Source organism: Choristoneura fumiferana, chromosome 20, assembly GCF_025370935.1.
Source record: "Choristoneura fumiferana chromosome 20, NRCan_CFum_1, whole genome shotgun sequence".
Lineage (NCBI taxonomy): Eukaryota > Metazoa > Arthropoda > Insecta > Lepidoptera > Tortricidae > Choristoneura > Choristoneura fumiferana.
The window spans coordinates 1,397,495-1,417,277 of NC_133491.1; the positions used below are offsets into that span (position 1 = coordinate 1,397,495).

At 36.5% G+C, this 19,783-nt stretch overlaps 1 protein-coding gene across 5 annotated transcripts in view; it reads right to left on the minus strand.

Annotated features, from left to right (window-relative positions):
- The window catches only part of LOC141439258 (synapse-associated protein of 47 kDa-like), a 106,918-nt gene that overhangs the window by 78,878 nt on the left and 8,257 nt on the right, over nt 1–19,783 (minus strand). For 4 of the 5 annotated variants that reach the window (XM_074103498.1, XM_074103500.1, XM_074103502.1 and 1 more), the window contains exons 4-5: nt 18,244–18,303; nt 17,227–17,348 (exon numbers count right to left, since the gene is read on the minus strand). In XM_074103498.1, coding sequence (XP_073959599.1) covers nt 17,227–17,348; nt 18,244–18,303 — 182 coding nt within the window. The remainder of the gene's footprint in view (nt 1–17,226; nt 17,349–18,243; nt 18,304–19,783) is intronic. The other variant, XM_074103501.1, reaches the window with a different exon arrangement.

Genomic DNA, 19,783 nt, shown 5'->3' on the forward strand with positions numbered 1-19,783 from the left:
ACAGGTGTATAAAAGTACAATACGGCTCTTTATGCGAGTCTGAAACGTGAATAATATCAGCGATATATTTTTCGTCCCACATTCATCAATAGCCGAACGGCTACCATTACAAGCTTTTTGCTTGTCGTTACTGCATATTTTCATCATACCAAATGATTTTCTACGTGGCTTTGTAAATTAATATTTCATGCGGTGTTAGCAATTCACATGTACTACACATAATTTGCTAAGGGATAGCTTTTTTGTAGTCCTCGACTCGACAAATACTGAATTGTGAAGAACCGATTGGAAAACAAAATAAATCACTATTTTAAACCAGTATTATTGTAGCAAAGTTTTTTTTTAATGCGACTGGATGGCAAACGAGCAATACAATCGAGGTATAGTAATAACTACAATTTATCGAATTTCAAGGCGTCTAAAGGATGAAAGTTCTAATTTGTAGAAGACAGCGTATTATCTACTAATACTGATAGCATGACTCTTACTTTACTCAAATCCGCTAAACGTTAAAATGTATTTTTTACAAAAATTAATGGCTTTGCTCCAAACTTCTAATCTAAAATATGATTTAGGTTAAATTTGCTTACTTAAATGAAAGCACACAGCATTTATCCTAAACTGGGTCAAAGCGTTTACGAAATGCGCAACTTTATTTTACGATCAAAAGTTACACAAGTATAAAGGTAGGTGCTTTATTTATTACGCAATATGCATACAGGATTGAAGCATAATCGTTTCACGATCCCTGATCGGAATATTAATATAACGCTGTGTACTAATTACTATAACAATTTCGATTTCTCATCAAGCTTTACGATCCAATACTAAAGCTTAGATCCTTAGCATTTGTAATCCCGCATACAACGGACTTAGCGAGCGACTTAGGAGGACACCTCCTGACATTTGATAAGGGACATTACGCAGCTCCGCCTCAATTGTAAAATTCAATGGTATCCAAGCGAAGATAAGCTGTTTCCATCCCTAGTAAGATGTCAAACTGGTTTTCGATAACGTTGATTCTCTCTGAACCCTTACCGGCGATTTGCATGTGACCTGAACAATAGCAGGTCAGTAACAGTTTTTTAATATCAGAATAGCGAGTAAAGACGAAAATATATCAATACTACAAGACTAAAACTGTCTATTTTTTGTAAGACAAGAATGACGCATGGGTGCCATATTTCTGCTGATAATAGATATTTACACAGAAGAGCCATAAATGAAAAAATAACAATACAAATAAGTGGCACATGTTCGTACAAGTTATTTAGGCGACAGTATATTATGGTGACAGTAAATCAGTAACGCAATGTTAGGATAGGACTAAATGCTAAATGTACGTACAATCAAATGGATTGAGTAGCGACCAACAGTGGAACCTTTTGCTAGCAAATGTTGAAATGTTTCTGCAATACCAGGCACCACCACGACCACAAAAAATACAAGTGCTACTAAACGACAACAAACTCAAACTCACAATATTTATTGACAAGATAATCACACTACATCACAACAAAAACACAGTAAAAACATAAATAGGAGAAGAGAGGAAAATAAGAGATATTGTGCTGTAGTTTGATGCCAAAAGGACTCAGCTCAGCATGTGCCGTAGCCCTGTAACCAGAGCTGCAGCGCTGGTTTTCAGCTGAACCCCGGTGAGTGTGCACCCACGTAACTGAACGCGTAATTATTGCGGGACATGAAAAAAAACTATATATTATATTATATATATATATATATATATATATAAAATCATGACAAATATAAGAATTATAAAATACCTATAAACATATATATGCGTGGAAATTTGTACAAGAGGATTTAAAAATAAAATAAAAGAGTAGCAATAAATTCAATAACGACAATAATAATATGAAACTATAATAAGTAAAATAAAATTAGGGACGCCTCAAGTAAGTTGGAACAACTCACATATTCATTCTACATGTTCAAAACAATCAACCTAAACCTATAATTACAAACTAAGACAAAAAATTTTTTTACAAATTAATTATATATAACATAAACATAAAGATTTACAAATTAAATAATACAATAAGAATTTATTAAAAACAGTTATACAATAAAAAAAAATAAAAAAATGTCGAAAATCACAAAAAAAAGAAATAGAAATAGCAATCATATATATAATCGCAAAAAGACACAATGATGTGGAATTGTAGCACTTGTATGGTGGCCCCGGCAGATAAGCTAAATCATTATGACATATACTGTGAAAGCGTTCGACGGTGGGTCACTAATCAACTGGCTTCTAGCATTTTTTAGATAAAAATAAATCAGAAATACTTCAAAAAGAGAGACTATCATTGAATACAATATTTATACGACACAGCATAATAGCCAAAATAAAGGAAGGACCAAGTATTACATAAAGGGAAGCCATGTAAAAGACCCACTCCGCCAGTATAGCATCCAATGGGACGCGGTGAAATATGAGAAGCAATGGTGCGTGAATGATGAATACGGAAATAAAGTGGATCTTAATGCAACTAGCGAGATAAAAAGGATTCATGCTTGGGTGACAATAGTATAAATAGACTAGAAAAAATAGGTCAGGAGAATAGGCGTGAGAAAAGAGTACGCACAATTGCATCTCTGCTGATAAATGCAGCAATCAACAATGTCGCGGCATTGGAACGGATATAGATATATTATGCAGAATACAGTCAGTATGATTTTTTATCTATACTTAGCTGATTTTTGTTGAAAAGGGATTAAGGGATCATTGCGTGATATGATATTTCAGTTTATGTGGATATTTTATATTGAGGTGTTCGGGTAGACAGAACATTATAAAAAAGCAGTCTAAGCTCAACCTTGGTGTATTACTTTTACGCGTCCCGGTCCCATACTCTGACATGGCGCAGTCGGTAGGATACGAACCTACGCTCCCACAGGGAATCTGATTTCCACTCAGAGAGAGACAGTTTAATCCAGCTTCTTTCGATTTACCAACGGTATACAGGTACATACAAATGAAAACCTATCCTTAAAGGGGTAAGGGATTTAAGGGATTTTACCAGCCAAGCTTTGTCTAGATGATAGTGAGTTAGTAGTATTTAATTATGGACCGAAAAAGCAAACTTATAGTGAATATAGCAATAAATACAAAACATAAACTGGATGTACAATAAAAATACTCGAATAATATATTCTGTTATCGTGAAACTAATAAAACAAACCGGACTTAACCTAAATATACCTCGGCTAAAGCTACAAAAGAACTATTCCGAGCCCAGAACAGCATTATCTACATTTTATTACAAAAGGTGAAAGGGCCAGATAATAATTGGGTCGAAGCGATCTCAGACAGAGGATGAAATGAAATATCACGCTCAATTGTACCGACTTTGGTATTCATTTATGTTGATGGCGAATTGTATCACTTTGGTATAAGAGGATCCCTTCTCGGTGGATCTTTCACATAGTCTTTAATTACAGTAGCGTTTATTTATTACACTGGCGTAATTTATTTGTACCCATTTTTCGGTTCATTCATCGTAAAAGTTAAAACTTAACCTAAGACGTTATAATTTTTCTTCAAATAATCAAATATCAAACTTTAAGATACAATACAATGTTGCTTGAAATCCCACTTCAATTATCGAATATACTTTAAATTCATTCTTAAGATAACAAAATTACAAAATCGAACCTATGAAAAAAGAAATGAATAAAAGAAAAAAGGGATATGATGAGACTGAAAAAGGGATGGCAGCATGAGTGATTATATAGGTATCATAAATCAACCTGTTCTATTGCGGCTCAAAGCCACAGAATCAACCAACACGGGATGGTTTGAGCAAAAATTTAATTGACAATTACTTAATTACTTCTCGTTTGAAAGGTCAACAAAGTTAATTTCGTACTATTTCTTTACATCTAACCTCTTTTAACTATATCGTCGTATCCTACGAAAGAGCCACAATTACAAAATGCTCACTTTTCAGGAGAAGCATTTTTGTGTTTCTTTCAAAATATAAGTAGTGAATTGATAATTTTGCAATTAAATAATGTGTATTAGGGTTCTAGGGTTCTGTTAAAACAAAATTTATGTTCTTAATGATACATTATAGATAGATTTTGTCCTTTAATCCTTTTTTCGCCGGACTAAATGAGTTTTAAGGGGCCATAAGCTACATTGTGCCTTTTATCGTCGAAAATTCGAGGCCACAACTACCATTAGGACCAAATTGTAGTTGTTAAAATATTTGCGTTTCAACATTTTTTAATTTTAGTATTTTTCTTGTAATACAGAAAGAAGTGGCAAATAAGAAAAATATTTTATTTTTATTTTCTAAGATTTTTTAATCATAAAGCGTAGGTACGTAGCCACAGTGATTCTCTAAAAAAAACAAGTCCATTTAAGGAAGCATAAGTGAAACTAAAAAAAAATCATACTTAAAATAAATATTTAACTTCTGAAACTCAAAATATTCTCTACGCTCTTAATATAAAATAAAATTGCACATTATTATTCACTCATCTTCAGTACTCATTGGGGATCTTTACTTATTCTTTCTCATCGTCTGTATCACCCGCAGTAGCAACACCTCCTTTCTCATGAGTAACGTTGTAAAAAAGTCATGAAATCCTTCAGGGTTTTTTTTTATTTTATTTTTGATTGATACAAAGATACTTGTCTTTATTCACTTTTATAGGGTCGTGCTTGCTCTTGCAATATTTGTAACTACACTCCTTTCCTCTATTCGCCTTTTATTATATAAGTCGTTATTGTTTTCTAGTCGTCGCGAAAATCGTAACTAAGTATATTAATTGGTAATAGGGACCAAATATTGGACAGTGTAAGTTAAGAAGTTAAGATTAACTACATTTCTTTAAAGACAACGTTTCATTATTTCTTAATGTGGTGAAAGTTTTTTTTGACATTCAAAGTGCTTGTTATAGCCTAAATTGAATAAAGATATTTTGACTTTGACTGAATATTTACAGACTGTTACCGACAACAATAGCGGGCTTGATGTTTAAGCAAACCAAGTTAATCGCAGCGCAGATTTTTGTCAGAGCTACAACACATAAATAGAAGACAAATTGATGAAGACTGAATTTTAAATAAAACTCAGATGCATTAAAAAGCAGTAGCCATCATTGTACAAATTAAACGAAGAAATAAAATGTTGGTGATATAATTTTGGAAACTTCCCGGAGTCACACCGAAGTTTTTGTCAACTTGAAAACCTTCAACTTCTCGCTACTAACCTATACTACTGAATTATTTTGCATAATGTCATCGTCGAAGAAAAAATTACGAATAATTTCTTCTCTCTGCATAACTATATCATCTAGAACTTCATCGGTTTCTTTTGTTTTCTACTAGGATAAAATTTTCATTCTGACACGGAATTGAGCTAAACTCCAAAATTGTCTTTTAATCATTGCACATTCTACATTTTCGCCAGTTTTTTCTTCGGTGATGTCATCAGGCGAAAACAATTCAGCAGTAGCAGAAAGTTAAACTTTTTCAAGTTGACGAAAACTTCGGTGTTGCTCCTGGAAAGTTTTCAAAATTATATCACCAATATTTTTTTTCGTTTTATTTAAAATTCGGTCTTCATCAATTTGTCTTCTATTTATGTGTTGTAGCTTTGAAAAAATCTGCGATTAATTTGGTTTGTTTCAACATCAAACCCGCTGTTGTTGTCTGTGACGGTCTGTAAATAATAAGAAATACTGAAACGATGTCTTTAAAAAAATATGCTTAGGTAATCTTTATTTTCTTAACTTAGGTACACTGTCTAAAATATGGTCCCGATTGTTAAACAAATAATCTAGATCTTGTTCTTTTCAGGTTCTACTTGAGACTTCTCGTTTTATTTTTCTGTAAATATAAATTAAAAGCACAGGCAAAACATTATTAATAATAAACAGTCACAGAAACCATGCCGAATTTTATAAGAAACCATAAGAGAATAATATTCTAGCCTATTGGCCGACTGACAAGAAATTAGAAGGTAAATAGATATAATAATGCCAAATATACAGCGAAAAAGGCCTCAAGTGCCATAAGAACCCAAAATCAGACATGTAAAATCACACCTTCCAAATAATTATTGTTATCAAAAAGCAATTATGTTCATTCTATGAAGCCGAAATGTTAGTAAACTGCCCAATATATCTTTAAAAAGCGAATATTTGAGCAATAATTCAACAAAACATAATTCGTCCATAGAAAAAGGACACTACCGCAATTGTGGCCACACATTTGCTATACAAATAATATTGAGCTATTACGCGATAGAAGACCGCAGTAGCCGTTCGGGCTTTATTCTAGGTAATATTAACTACTTCATTAAATTGTGTGAATTTCTTCATTAAACTATGTAAATATATAAATAAGTAACCTAAAAAAAAAAAAATACAAAAGTAAACCTAAAATAAGTAATAAACAGAATCTGAATATTGAAAAAACTTTATAAATCAATTTCGCTAAATTTACTTGGTGTTTACTTCTTTTGTTCAGCGCCATCCTTTGTAACTATTTTCACTAGTGTAAGTCCTCGACGATTCGTTTTATGGTTTTCATTGTCAATTAACGAAAAAATAGATGATCTTACAAATGAAATAAGCATTACGAATGCACGCCACTCTTCCGGCGCTGTCCGCCGAGTACCGCCGAAACGGCGCTTGCGCCCCCTCGTCGCACCCGCGTGTCTCCTTTTTGCACGCCGAATAAGGACAGCAGCGTATTTCTGGCTTTACTCCGCGTTAGAAGTGAGACATACGTAATTGTGGCTTTTTAAAATTATTTTTTTACTATTTAATAAAAAAATATTAAATTATAATTTTAAGTTATAAACATGTATCTTGATGTGTAGAATTTAATTTTACAATAAAAACTAAAAGCCCTTATGGTGATAGTGGCTCTTATCGTAGGATACGACGATATATAGGGTTAGTTATAACACTTATTTTGAAGACTCAAGGTACCATTGAGTTTCGCTTTATTTACCGACTGTGGTTGATGGATAAATAGATAAAAAAACTTAAATCACCACAACACATTCATGGCTCAACAATTATAACAATAATAGTGACATAAAAACTAACATGGATGACTTAAAATGGTGAAGTTGAGATACAGCAAAAATTGCCACGTCATTCTAACTACGCTCATCAATTTCTCAAAATTTCTCTTACCCAAAAGGAAACCAACGGAGATCTAAATAGTTTCCTTCTACCCAATCGCGAACCTAGTTGTGAAAAGAAAGTGTCGAAAAAAAGCAATAACGCCCTGCCGTCTTTCAGGTAAGCCGAGATAAGGCTAAATTGAATTGTAATACAGTCTTGAGACCCAGAATTGAATTCACAATTCGGAATAAATATTAAATTTTATATTAGAATTTCCCTTACATTACGCTACTTTACGATGTCTAAGGTATAACAGGTAAACTTGTTTTTAGCATACCCCTACATACTTTCGAAGTCGTGTCAGGGTTCGACCCTCGGCTGACACTTCTGAGTTTTTTAGAATTTATATGCGATACATTTGAAATTTACCATGAACTTCACTGCGAAGGAAAATATCGCGAGCAAACTTGCGCATGCGAAATCTGTCATTTGATTGAGTAGTTACCGAACATTGATTTCATCATCCCAGCCTATATACGTCCCACTGCTGGGCACAGGCCTCCTCTCAGAACAAGAGGGCTTGGGCCATAGTTCCCACGCGGGCCCAGTGCGGATTGGGAACTTCGCACGCACCATTGAATCGCTTCGCAGGTTTGTGCAGGTTTCCTCACGATGTTTTCCTTCACCGCAAAGCTCGTGGTAAATTTCAAATGTAATTCCGCACATGAATTCCGAAAAACTCAGAGGTGCGAGCCGGAGTTCGAACCCACGACCCTCTGCTTGAGAGGCGATAGGTCAAACCACTAGGCCACCACGGCTTCTAACAACGCTCGGAACATTGATTTAATCCCTGCAAATTGATCACTGTAAATTTTATCTGCATATTTTACTCTATATTTGTTACTTTGTTTTGCTTGCTTTATTTTTATTCAAAGAATTGTAATAATATAATTCCTCGTGCATTATTTTTGGCAATGATAGTCTTTCTGAAAGCACTCGTAGTATAAAAAGTGACATGTAAAAAAAGCTTTTTCCAGCCTAATTACACAATAAAGGCCTTAACTTTTTTTGCCAATTAAAATACGAAATCCTAAACAGAGAGCAATGAATGAACTGAAACAATTTTATTACTTTGTTCACCCGCAAAGGTTGATTGATTTAACATCCTATAGCAGGGTTTCGCAAAGTGGGGTACGCGAACCCCTAGGGGTTCGCCATTCGACGGCAGGGGGTTCGCGACAAGATTTACGTAATGGTCGCGTGATGACTGGCAGGCAAGTGCGGCACACATGGTGGCGCGCGCGCGACTGATTTCGTCGTTCAACAGTCAATTTTATTATTTTCTTTGGGCGGTTAGGGGCGGGGGGGGGGGGATTTAATTAGTTAAGGGGTTCGCTGTCACCTGGAAACTTTAACAGGGGTACGTGGAGCCGAAAGTTTGAGAAACCCTGTCCTATAGAATGAATCTAGATTAGGTTAGTTTCATAACATTCATTCATAAGTGCTTGTTATAGCCTAAATTGAATAAAGATATTTTGACTCTGACTTTGACTTTGATTTCTGAAAAAGTTTTAGTAATAACTTCATTAAAGTTACAGAAAACGAAACATGACGACAAATGAAATCCAACAAACACTAGAGAACCCCACAAAACCTTATCCAGTGCTTTCTCCATAACTCCCACTTACGGCAAAGTAACCCCTACACCTGAAAGCTGACACCGAAACAATATATACAATTGAGGGAGCCACCGTGAAAAGAAAACGTGTTCTTGTAAAAGTCTACCTTTGTAGAGATATTTTTAGACGACAAAGGGAACCAATAGTTTATTATTCATGCCTTTAAAAGAAACCCGTCTGTTTGGTTATTGTACGTTACTTATTCATTTTTAAGTCTTTGATATTAAAACTTTCATTGAACTGAATAAGAACATGAAACTACCGTGAGACTCACTCATATTAAATAATATTGACCAGAACATGTCGAGATAAACTCGATTTAAGACGTGAGTTATCCGTGTCAATATATTTAATATGAACTCAATAAGCCTTAATATTTTTTTACTGAAACTTTTTAACTTCAAACGACAGTATTACACCAGAAAAAAGGTGAAAGTCTTTCATGTTATAAGCCGTATAACTGATGAAACATTGGGGTGGTAAAGCAATTTCTTGTTCAGCTATTCTTAATGTATACCTACCACAACGAAACAATAATAAATTTACTTTTATTTTCCAAGGCTAATTTCACTTTGTCGCAAAGGACGTCGGCCACGACACTCGAATAAATAACATTCATTATGTCTCAACTCCGGAGCAAAATCGAATTATCCTGGCGAAGGAGAGGTTCTATAAATAAATAAGCAATAATTTAGACTGGAGTGGGTAAATAAAGTACAAGTTTCTTTTACACCGGGTCGATGACAAACGCCAGAGTCTGTCGACGCAGGAAAATGTACTAATAATCAAAGCAGCAAGACATCGTTTAAACAGTTATGTACTCACAAACGGTCGCTGCTCTAAAACGAAAAGAAAGAGGGTAGGTACGTGGATGATTTGGTGACTATTTTGAGAGGCCAATTCAAGCAATCAATGGAAATCAGGTCTTGATGCAGCGATACTAAGCATCAAAATATTGGACAGTCTACCGCAATCTTTGATACAAAATGCAGACTTCAGTTTCAATTGAAAAACCAATTTCTTATACTACTACTATCAAAGCAATACCTTCAGTCTAAGGCGCAGGAGCGTACAATTTATCAGGACAGGAGCTCATTAAAGGTAGCGAAGTCTTTAATCTATAGAATATGTTATGTCTAAACCAATTAGTCCTCCATAATATCTTCTTCCTTTTATAAAAGAAAGCAGTTAAACTTCAAACACGTTCCCAAAACACGGACAAATCGTAATTAAGTTCACAAGTAATCAGGGCAAATTTAATCAAATTCAATTATCCAGGTGAAGCTAAACAAGGGAACTCGTTAAGACCAGAAACGCGTGATAATTCAGAACAAGTCACGTAGACAAAGGAAAATTTCTAGGTTTTAACAAAGCTTTGAAAAAATAGCCTTGAGGGATTACGTAGTAGTTTTATAGTAGGGGAGGCCATGATGCTAAATGGGGGTTAACTCAAGCGTCGTGGAGACCTATTAGATTTTGTAGATTAGTTAATAGGAAGAAAAAAAGTTATGTTTCCATTTCCAGTGGTTGGGGAAGCGTCTACGGATTTTCAAAAAGGTAAAAAATATATTACAAGGAAATGCTTAAGCGTGTCAGATATTGTAGGTACTATAGATGCCCCAGGATGTCTCTGATATGGAAAGTATTTGTCTGACGACTTGCGTGGCAGGGGTAGCCATCCAGAAGGATAGAAAATAAAAAAATATTCCGCGCGTCATATTCACAGGGGTATGTTAAGTGAACCCTAAATATGCTCCCATTCAAATGACTGATGATTCGGAAGCGGCGCAAGCTCGTAGCGATTTTTTTTAAATGCAGAAAAGAATCCAAAATTATAATGGACTTATATATGGTAGAGGTAAGCAGGATGCCAGTATACTTCCTTATATTCATCTGGCACGCTCGAGTCAATCCCAAAATACCCTCTTGGGCTCCCCTACTTTTACACCTTGTTAGAAAATACGCCTTGTTTTCCTTAGGCTTGTACTCACTACACAATGCCTGTGCCTGAACTAACACGTTCTGAGGCCAGCGAGTACTTTGAAGGTATATTTAGTAAGAGATTAGGAGTATGTTTTTTGATCTGTGTGAAAGCAGTACAAACAAATCCTATGTAATTTTCAAGAGCAGTCAAGCGGACCTCCGATAAAAGGTCTGGTAAATGTAAATATTAAACAAACAGCTCTTTACTTCTATCTTTTATTTTCACGTTTCTACAATGCAGACGCGACCACCATCCGAAGAAATAAAACAAAAGTGTGGTAGAAGAAATAATAAGAAAATTAACACCTCATGTGGAACCAGGGTTAACATTTACAAATTTGAAAACTCCCGATAAAACTCCTGAGTTTAGGTACGAATTCCTGATATTTCGGGTAAACTCCCGAATTACGGATAAGTGATACACTTTCTGATACGTCAGAAAACTTCTCTTACGTAGTGCGTTAAATTCACCGAACTTCTCTTCGTATAGATTGGATTGAGATGAACGAAACCAGTGGCGTAGCTGGGTAACCAAAGGCCCTGGGGCAAACAATAAACTAGCGCCCCAACTAAACTATTTAAAATAGTTTGTTCCGTATTCGTCGTGTTCCGATTTCGAGTTACTCCAGATTTGACATTTATAGTTTGTAAATCAAAGTCCGAGCATCAAAGCACTAGCCCCTTCTAGCCGTCCGGTAGCTACGCCACTGAACGAAACCTAAGCCCGGAAAGTAAAAAGACAATACGAAACGAAAAATAAAACCTTTTTTTCCAAGATAAAGGATCTTTAATTTGGAAAAACATCACGATCGTCGTATTAATTTTCCCCGAGGCGAGGCAATAAAAGGGTGACCTTTAATCAAGGAAATAAGCGGCTGTAAAAGCACTGTCCAATATTGGACAATAACTGGGAAGAGTTGTGATAGAAGTTTTGATTGATTTAGTTTCTGTTATCTGAGCTTTAGAGCCTGCTCGGGCTCGGGTTTTATTTGATTGTTACGTTTTATATTTTCTGCTGGTTTAAGAGCCAAGCAACAGAGAGGACAGATCAAAAGCGATTTTTTTAGCTTTAGAAACACTAAATAGTAGATTGCAACAAGAGCATAAAACGAACTATTATACCCGAGGCGTTTATATAGCCACCCGAGCCGGTACGGAAAATGGGTTTAAAGCTAGAGTTTTACATACTGCTTTTCACTTCGATGGCAAGGAAATGAAATATCGACAGTGGAAACAATTATTCACCTACTATGTACCTTTTATTGTTCATGCATTATTTTAGTTTTATTGATCTATTTTTTTTTTAGTTTTATATATATTTAAATTATATAAAAACTAGCTTTTGCCCGCGGTTACGCCCGCGTGGAATTCGTTTATCGCGTGCTGTTCCCTCGGGAACTTTGCATTTTTCGGCCCATAAACTATCTCTATGCCAAAAACCACGTCGATCCGTCGCTCCCTTTCGACGTGAAAGACGGACAAACATACAAACACACACACTTTCGCATTTATAATATTAGTATGGAAGTATGGATATATGTAGAAACTTCTTTTTTGTGGCTGTTTACACCTGATTGCCTTGGTTTTAGACGAAGATATAGACTTTATGCACTAGAGCATAAATAGTCATTTTATGTCGCCTAGATCCAGCATAAACGAACTTTACGAGCATGAGAAGTGAAATTTTATTTGACATGTAGCTTATAAGCTCAGTATTCCAAAAAACGTCGTCTCTTTTGTCAGACAAGATGCTGGGGAGTCTTTTAATTACTCCCCCATATTTACTATCTCTGAATATCAAATACATCCCAGGCAATCCCAAGCTAGAATAAAGAGCGATATTGCATCACTGCACTGGTGCGTCAGCACAGCTTTCGGGGTTTAATTAACAGAGAGAAATAATTTTAAACATTTAGACGACGGTAAGGAAAAAAAATGATAAAGTTTAGTATTTTGCTAAAATGTATTCCTTCCTTTCTTTTTAATTGTAAAGGTTGCTTGTAAGAGATCGCTTTGAAGCGATAAGGCCGCCTATGACCTTGGAAAATCTCCATATACCTGTGTTTTCTATACTACTCACTATGCGATAATCATCATAATCAGCCGGAAGACGTCCACTGCTGACTGAACAAACGCCTCCCCCTTAGAACGCCACAATGAACGACCACTCGCCACCGGTTGTGCATCCACCGGTTTCTCGCAACTCACGATGTCGTCAGTCCACCTGGTGGGAGGCCTGCCAACGCTTCGACTTCCGGTACTTGGTCGCCACTCGAAGACTTTTCTCCCCCAACGGTCATCTGTTCTTCGAGCGATGTAGCCCGCCCATTGCCACTTCAACTTGCATATTTTCCAGATACAGCTATTATTTTTACAGCTAGCTAGATATTTTTTACAGCTTACTATGTGTTGGTGTTCAATAAAGAGTTATTGTATTGTATTTTACAGCCTACAGCTTTGAAAGATTATGAGTTGAATACACTCATCGCGTGTCTAATGTAGTCAAACCGACCACAATTTTCAATTTATTATTCTAATAGTCTTGTTGAAAACAAAAACAAACGGTCGAGTATTTCGCCGTGTGTTTAATCTTAATCACATAAGTCGACCTAATAGAATGTATGTCCTGGCTTTCACTAAGTGGCTCCTAATGAACGTGTGGCATGACTGTATCCCGGGTCTGGCCGAGTTGTAACAATAGGATTGATTGTGGATTGTGGTGGCGAAAAGGGTAAGCCAATAGAGAAGTTAACTCGGTTTTCGAGCGAATAATGTTATTAAGACTAACGGGCTGTCCAAGTTTCTAATAACAAGCGACAGGTATAAAATTCCTTAAATTAATTTCACAAGTTATGCAGAAATTGAAAATTCGAGAAGACGTCACCCGGATCTAACTCTGTTACAGTCAAAAAGTCATTGGCAGGGAATAGTTATATCATTAACCAACAGATATTTTAGCTGTCAAACAGGGACGTTGGTTTACGCCCGAGAAAAACAGAAAACACAAATAAGCCTCCTTCGGGCTTTCAGGTAAAAAAATAACAGAACGAAAAAAGCTTTCCTTTATGCTCCACAATACAACAATGTCGAAAGAGGTAATAATATAATAAACACAGTAAGAGCTGAATCAGATTATCAGATGAAGCCCCGACAGTCAGATTACAGGGAAATCCAATTAACTTCCCCGCACAACTAGTTTTGATGACTAGTGACAAGTGTATGATATGTGTTGCAATGCAACTGAGTGACAGAACTTTCCAGTACGGCGTTTTTATGACTGTGTGCGTAATACTGCTGGAAATTTATCGTACTGATAGACACGCGAACTAACATATCTACTGCTTTGAAGGCCATGAGCACTCCTGAAATGTAAAAACTTGGAGCAAGTACGTACTGTGAATGAATTTACTCTATTAAGTTGTACGAAATGGTCAGATCACGTTATTAAAGTCGCGGGTTCATGGTGGATGCAGGCCACATCCAACCGAAGTAACTGGAGGTCTACGGGGGAGGCCTATGTGAAACAGTAGACGTCCTACAGCTGATGTGATGATTAGGATGAGGGAGTTGTATTGGTACCGTGATTTATCACAAGAAAGCCCGTCGAACTATAAAAAAATGGAAAAAGTACTATTTCTATTTCACAATTCAATCACTTTGATTGGGACTTATTGATCGTTAACTACACCACATTAAAAAAAAATCGGCAACCATACAAATAGATTTACTATGGCCAATAGGAACCGAAACATCCTGTTTTTTTTTAACTTTCCAGCATTTAGAGCGTTTTCAAATCCCGTCATGGCAACCCCACACCGGATCCGGTTTAACCCCGGCCCGGTTTCCAATCAGGGCGCGAAGGTTCGTTTGCGACCGCGGGCCGGGAAAGTGTTTGTCCAGCTTTCATATGAAGGGTTAATGAGGATTTTGTCTCGTTAAGCGGTCGGGAACTATCAGCATGTAATTGTCTAGTAGTACCTACTGGCTACTGTTATAGATAGGTGCGAATAGATAAATAACTATCGTCACGAAATCTGCTGTATGCTTTCCTATAGAAACTTGCACAGTTTCCCGTAGTATTCCATGGGATAGCGATAAACGAGTTTTTCGCTGACGGAATCAGGGGAAAAAGCGAGTAATTAATAAAGTACTTAAATCGAAATAAGATATCAGCAACTTAAAAATTCACAGTATTAGGATAAACTTAACCCTTAATAAGGCCCCATTTATTGGAGCATACTACCACAGCGAATTGGGAACTTCGCACGCACCATTTAATCGCTTCGCTGGTTCGTGCAGGTTTCCTCACGATGTTTTCCTTCACCGCAAAGCTCGTTGTAAATTTCAAATGTAATTCCGCACATGAATTTCGTACTGGGCCCGCGTGGGAACTATGGCCCAAGCCCTCTTGTTCTGAGAGGAGGCCTGTGCCCAGCAGTGGGACGTATATAGGCTGGGATGATGATGATGACTACCACAGAATCAAAAGCAGCCATCGTATACATACCTGACAATGAATATTTTTAAAGCTAGTCGTATTTTTAATAATTACAATGGAAATTGTGACGTATTATGAAATTAGTTTTTACGTAAGGGTTAAACAAAACAGGCCTATGACAGACACAAATAAAATAAGCTTTACCTAAACACCTTTAACGTGTGAGTTATTATTTTTCGTTTCCTCAAATATGTACATCAAATTACTACAAATGTACACTATGTAGTTGGAGTGATCTTCAAATCCCTTATCTCTTAGTTCACGTCGACTCAGGAAAAGTCTTCAGGGACTAAATTCAAGCTATACAAGTAGTTACCTAATCCTTTTCACAAAGGCTGAATTCCCTGAGCGGAGACTCCGGTGGCTCAATTTTTCTCATTTTTGATTTACCGCTGTTGGCTGATTAGTTACGATAAAGTTCCCGCTCTTGGGAATCGTCGGTGTCCGACGATTTCGTAGGATATATGTGAGAGTTATAAAATATTATTTACCTACTACAGGCCATAAGCCCATAACTTCATATTAGGCCTTTTACTTGTGGCTTGGAAATAGCTTTTTTACTTTTGTGTTGTTCGATCGAATTCGCGAAACAAAAAACTACAGCGCCACAAATACGCGAATTTGAGCGTAGGTCCATCTATCCGGCAGCGGATTTTCAACACTACTGAAGTACAGTCGGAGTAAAAAAATGTTCGTCACCTTATGATCTATTTTCCTTTGCTCAGTATGAGCGATAATCTGCTTTACCAATTGAGTATGACATACTGCATCAAACTGTCAAACTGCTAAACATAATCTTGTTTAAAAGTGACCATGGCAACCCTACCACTACACCTTGGCACTGACAAACACTGACAATTAAATAGAACATTATTTGATTCAAACTCTTAAGACGCTGTTTATTAAAAAGATTTGGTATTAATATGAAACTAGATATATGTTAGAGGTGTATACTATTTTGACCCTTATTATCATGTCTAGTAAGTATAATTTGATATGCACTTGTCTACTTAGTGTTTTGATTTCAAAACGTACTAAGAGTCTATGACTGTATAAAGGAATCAATTCAATAACTGACGAAGGTTTTCCTACTCCCACTGTACTTGTGTTTTGTTCAATATTTTCCACTGAATCCACGTTAAAAATCCAAACAATTCTCCCAACTCAATACAAATTCAACGCCCGCTGTCGCTTACCAGACCAAAATTAAGTAGCCATTGTACGCTCAACCCCCATTTCGTGGAAATTTTCCTTTGCCACGGATCCTATTGAGCACCGTTACTTTAGCTCCGCTATTGTTTCACCAAAACAAGGAAATTTTTGAAGCTTAAGTTCCAAGTTGTTTCGTGAGGCTTTGTTTGCCGCGCGACGGAAAAGCGATTCTTTTCATGCTAAAATTAGTTCTGTTACCAAGTTAAATTATACAGTTCCACAATGACAACGGATGGGATTTTATTTTAATTAAGTTATTTAAAGTTCTCGAATAGAGACCGCGGATTGGCAAACGCAGAGTACAACCTCCACCAAAACGAGATGGCCAATGACCTGGTTAAAGCCTCGGGGTCACGATGGGTGCAGACCGCTTCCTGAAGCAACTGGAGGTCTATGGGGGAGGCCTATGTCCAACAATGGACGTCCTACGGCTGATATGATGATAATGTAAGTTATTTAAATACCTGCGAAAGTCATAAGGTCCAAGTTGGAAAAGACCTCCGTTAATAAGAAACTCTGGATCAGCTCACTGTTGACGCATCAGTCTAAATATCTCGTAATAAGAAGCAAGAATTTACCATAGAAATACCAACGAAAGAACAGTACTCATTCAATCTTTTTCAAGCTACAGCTAGGACAGTGAGGTATTAAGTAACCGACATCGCGACGTCGCAAATACCAGTCTCAATGGCAAAGCTCTTTGAGACTTCTGGAATATTCTAGAAGCTACTAAGTACTTACGTTCTCCTCGACGGTCTTTTTTATCTTAGCGCTGGCCTCGCTCACTTTGGCCCCGGCTTTATTCACGGCGGAGTAAAGGAAGTTGCCGAGGGACTTAGCACCAGCCACCGCTTTCGTTGTCACTGTTGAGGTAAAAGTTGCGAGGTTATTTTTGTCGCCGAATTATTGGTTCATCGACGTGTCGCTTCATCGAATTTTCACTTTACTTATTTAATTTAAAATTTATGTTATGATTCATTTATTTGCATTTGGCTAGTGCTTCGATGTCGTAAAAAGTAGGTAGTACTGCTGAAACTAGTAATTTCGATGAAGATTTTAGTTTGACATATCAATAATAGGTTATACTAAGAAAATATCAGTAATACCTAAATGTGAAAAACATAGTATGTCTTATATGTACAGGCGACAAACTTAAGCCCCTTCTTAAATATAATCTGTGTTGACAGAGTTTTCGTGGTCATCGCTTGAATATCATGTCATGATATCATGAAGGTGCACTACTGAATCTGCATCACAACTTTCTCGGGAAAATAAGGTTTCCCCCTTGCCTTCCACACCGCAAAGCTGGAGTTCAGAGTTCGTAGTTGGCAATAGAGAGCGCTGCTGCCAACTGTTACATCAGGTCCCTTCGTCGCTTTTTCGTTCACTTTTTTAAATTGAAAAGGGGCCCCTTGTAAGGTTTTACAGTATGACCACCGATGTCGGGTATCGGCCATGTCTATCAACGAGTTAATAGATAAGCAACGCATTAAGTAGAGCAAGTTGTAAAGAAACATAACTCCTTCATACAAGCAAGTTGGGTAACTTTTTTATTTTTCAATACAGTCAGCAGCAGAAGTGAATGAATGGTACCAAATAATTTACCTACTAGAAGATTCTGCTAACTTGAAACTTTGTAGATTATTTTGGGCAAACGCTCATTCACTTCTGCCTGCTAACTGTACAATATAATAAGATGTAAAATTGTTAGTAGGAATAAAAAATTAAAAATGGTAGGATAGAAAAAAACATACTAACACTCCTGCATGTCGGGTACCTCGATAGCGTCAAGCGACAATAATTTCCTGCCCTGATGATCTGGAAACGGGACGAACAAAATAGGGATAAAACAAAATACTTAGCAAAATACAGAAAAATAAAAAAAAAACACCACAAAATAAAATAAAACAAAAAGGGTTTAAGAAATGTGTGAAACAGTCCTGAATGTAGCCTAAAGAAAACGCTAACGTCATACAAAAGTAAACAAATACTTTAAAATAATAATAATTATGAGTAAAATCATAATTGCTAAACAGATTTTTATAACGTGAAAATAAAATCCAAACCTACGACAACTCAGATAAATGCGCAGATATTGCTTATCGCAACTTGAAATGTAAGAGTACCTAATAAATAACATTTTAAAACTACCTGATTAGCTTTTTCACTACTTATGTGCTAACTAGACCAATAAGATAAATATTTATTTCCTTTACTTCACGAACATACAATTACTTAGGGGCTGTTACACCATCCATTGATTAGTGTTAACTGACGGTTAAATGTGATGCCGTCTCTATTTGTTTTGTTCGAATAGGCGGTGACGGCATCACATTTAACCGTCAGTTAACACTAATCAATGGATGGTGAAACAGCCCCTTATAGTTACAGACCATGTCTAGTGCGATAAATCGATAATACAGCAAAAACTCTAAATTAAGGACGCACTAACAGAAGGCACGCACTAGCAGGTGGTAGGACCTTGTGCAAGGTCCGCCCGGATTGCTACCACCATCTTGCTCGCTAATCCTGCCGTGAAGCAGCAGTGCTTGCGCTATTGTGTTTCGACGTGGAGAGTAAGACAGCCGGTGAAATTACTGGCACTTGAGGTATTCTATCTTAGGCCTCTAGGTTGGCAACGCATCTGCAATACCCTTGGTGTTGCAGATGTTTATGGGCGTTGGTGATCTCTTACCATCAGGAGACCCATTTGCTTGTTTGACATCCAGTTGAATAAAAAAAAAAGAAGGTAAGCGTGTTAGCCATTCAGAAATCTTTAAAATGTCGATTGCTATACAGCTATAAAACATCTAATTAAGCTACTGCGTATATCGATAACTTGAACTAATCAATTCCTTACGCCTGCTCTTGCCACGTGTGAGGAAATTTAATTTAATTATTTATATGACAGAACTAATTTTCCTCTACGCTTTCGTTTACTATTTATAATATTAAGGGACTGTTTCACCATCCATTGATTAGTCTTAACTGACGGTTAAATGTGATGCCGAACCAAACAAATAGAGAAACACATATTATATATGAAACGGATACAAAATTCAGATCTATTGTCAAGAAGACATTAATATCTAAGGCGTATTATAAAGTTAATGATTATATCATGGACAGGGATATTTGGAAATAATTCCGATCCGCATTAGCGATCCCTTCAAATAGCGAAATTGTGTTAAATACTTGTGATGTATACATATCATTTAATAATATTGTACGTAAATCTGTTTAAAAGAATATACCTCGCTGAGTTTCTGGCCATATACTTCTCAACAGAGGTTTTTCC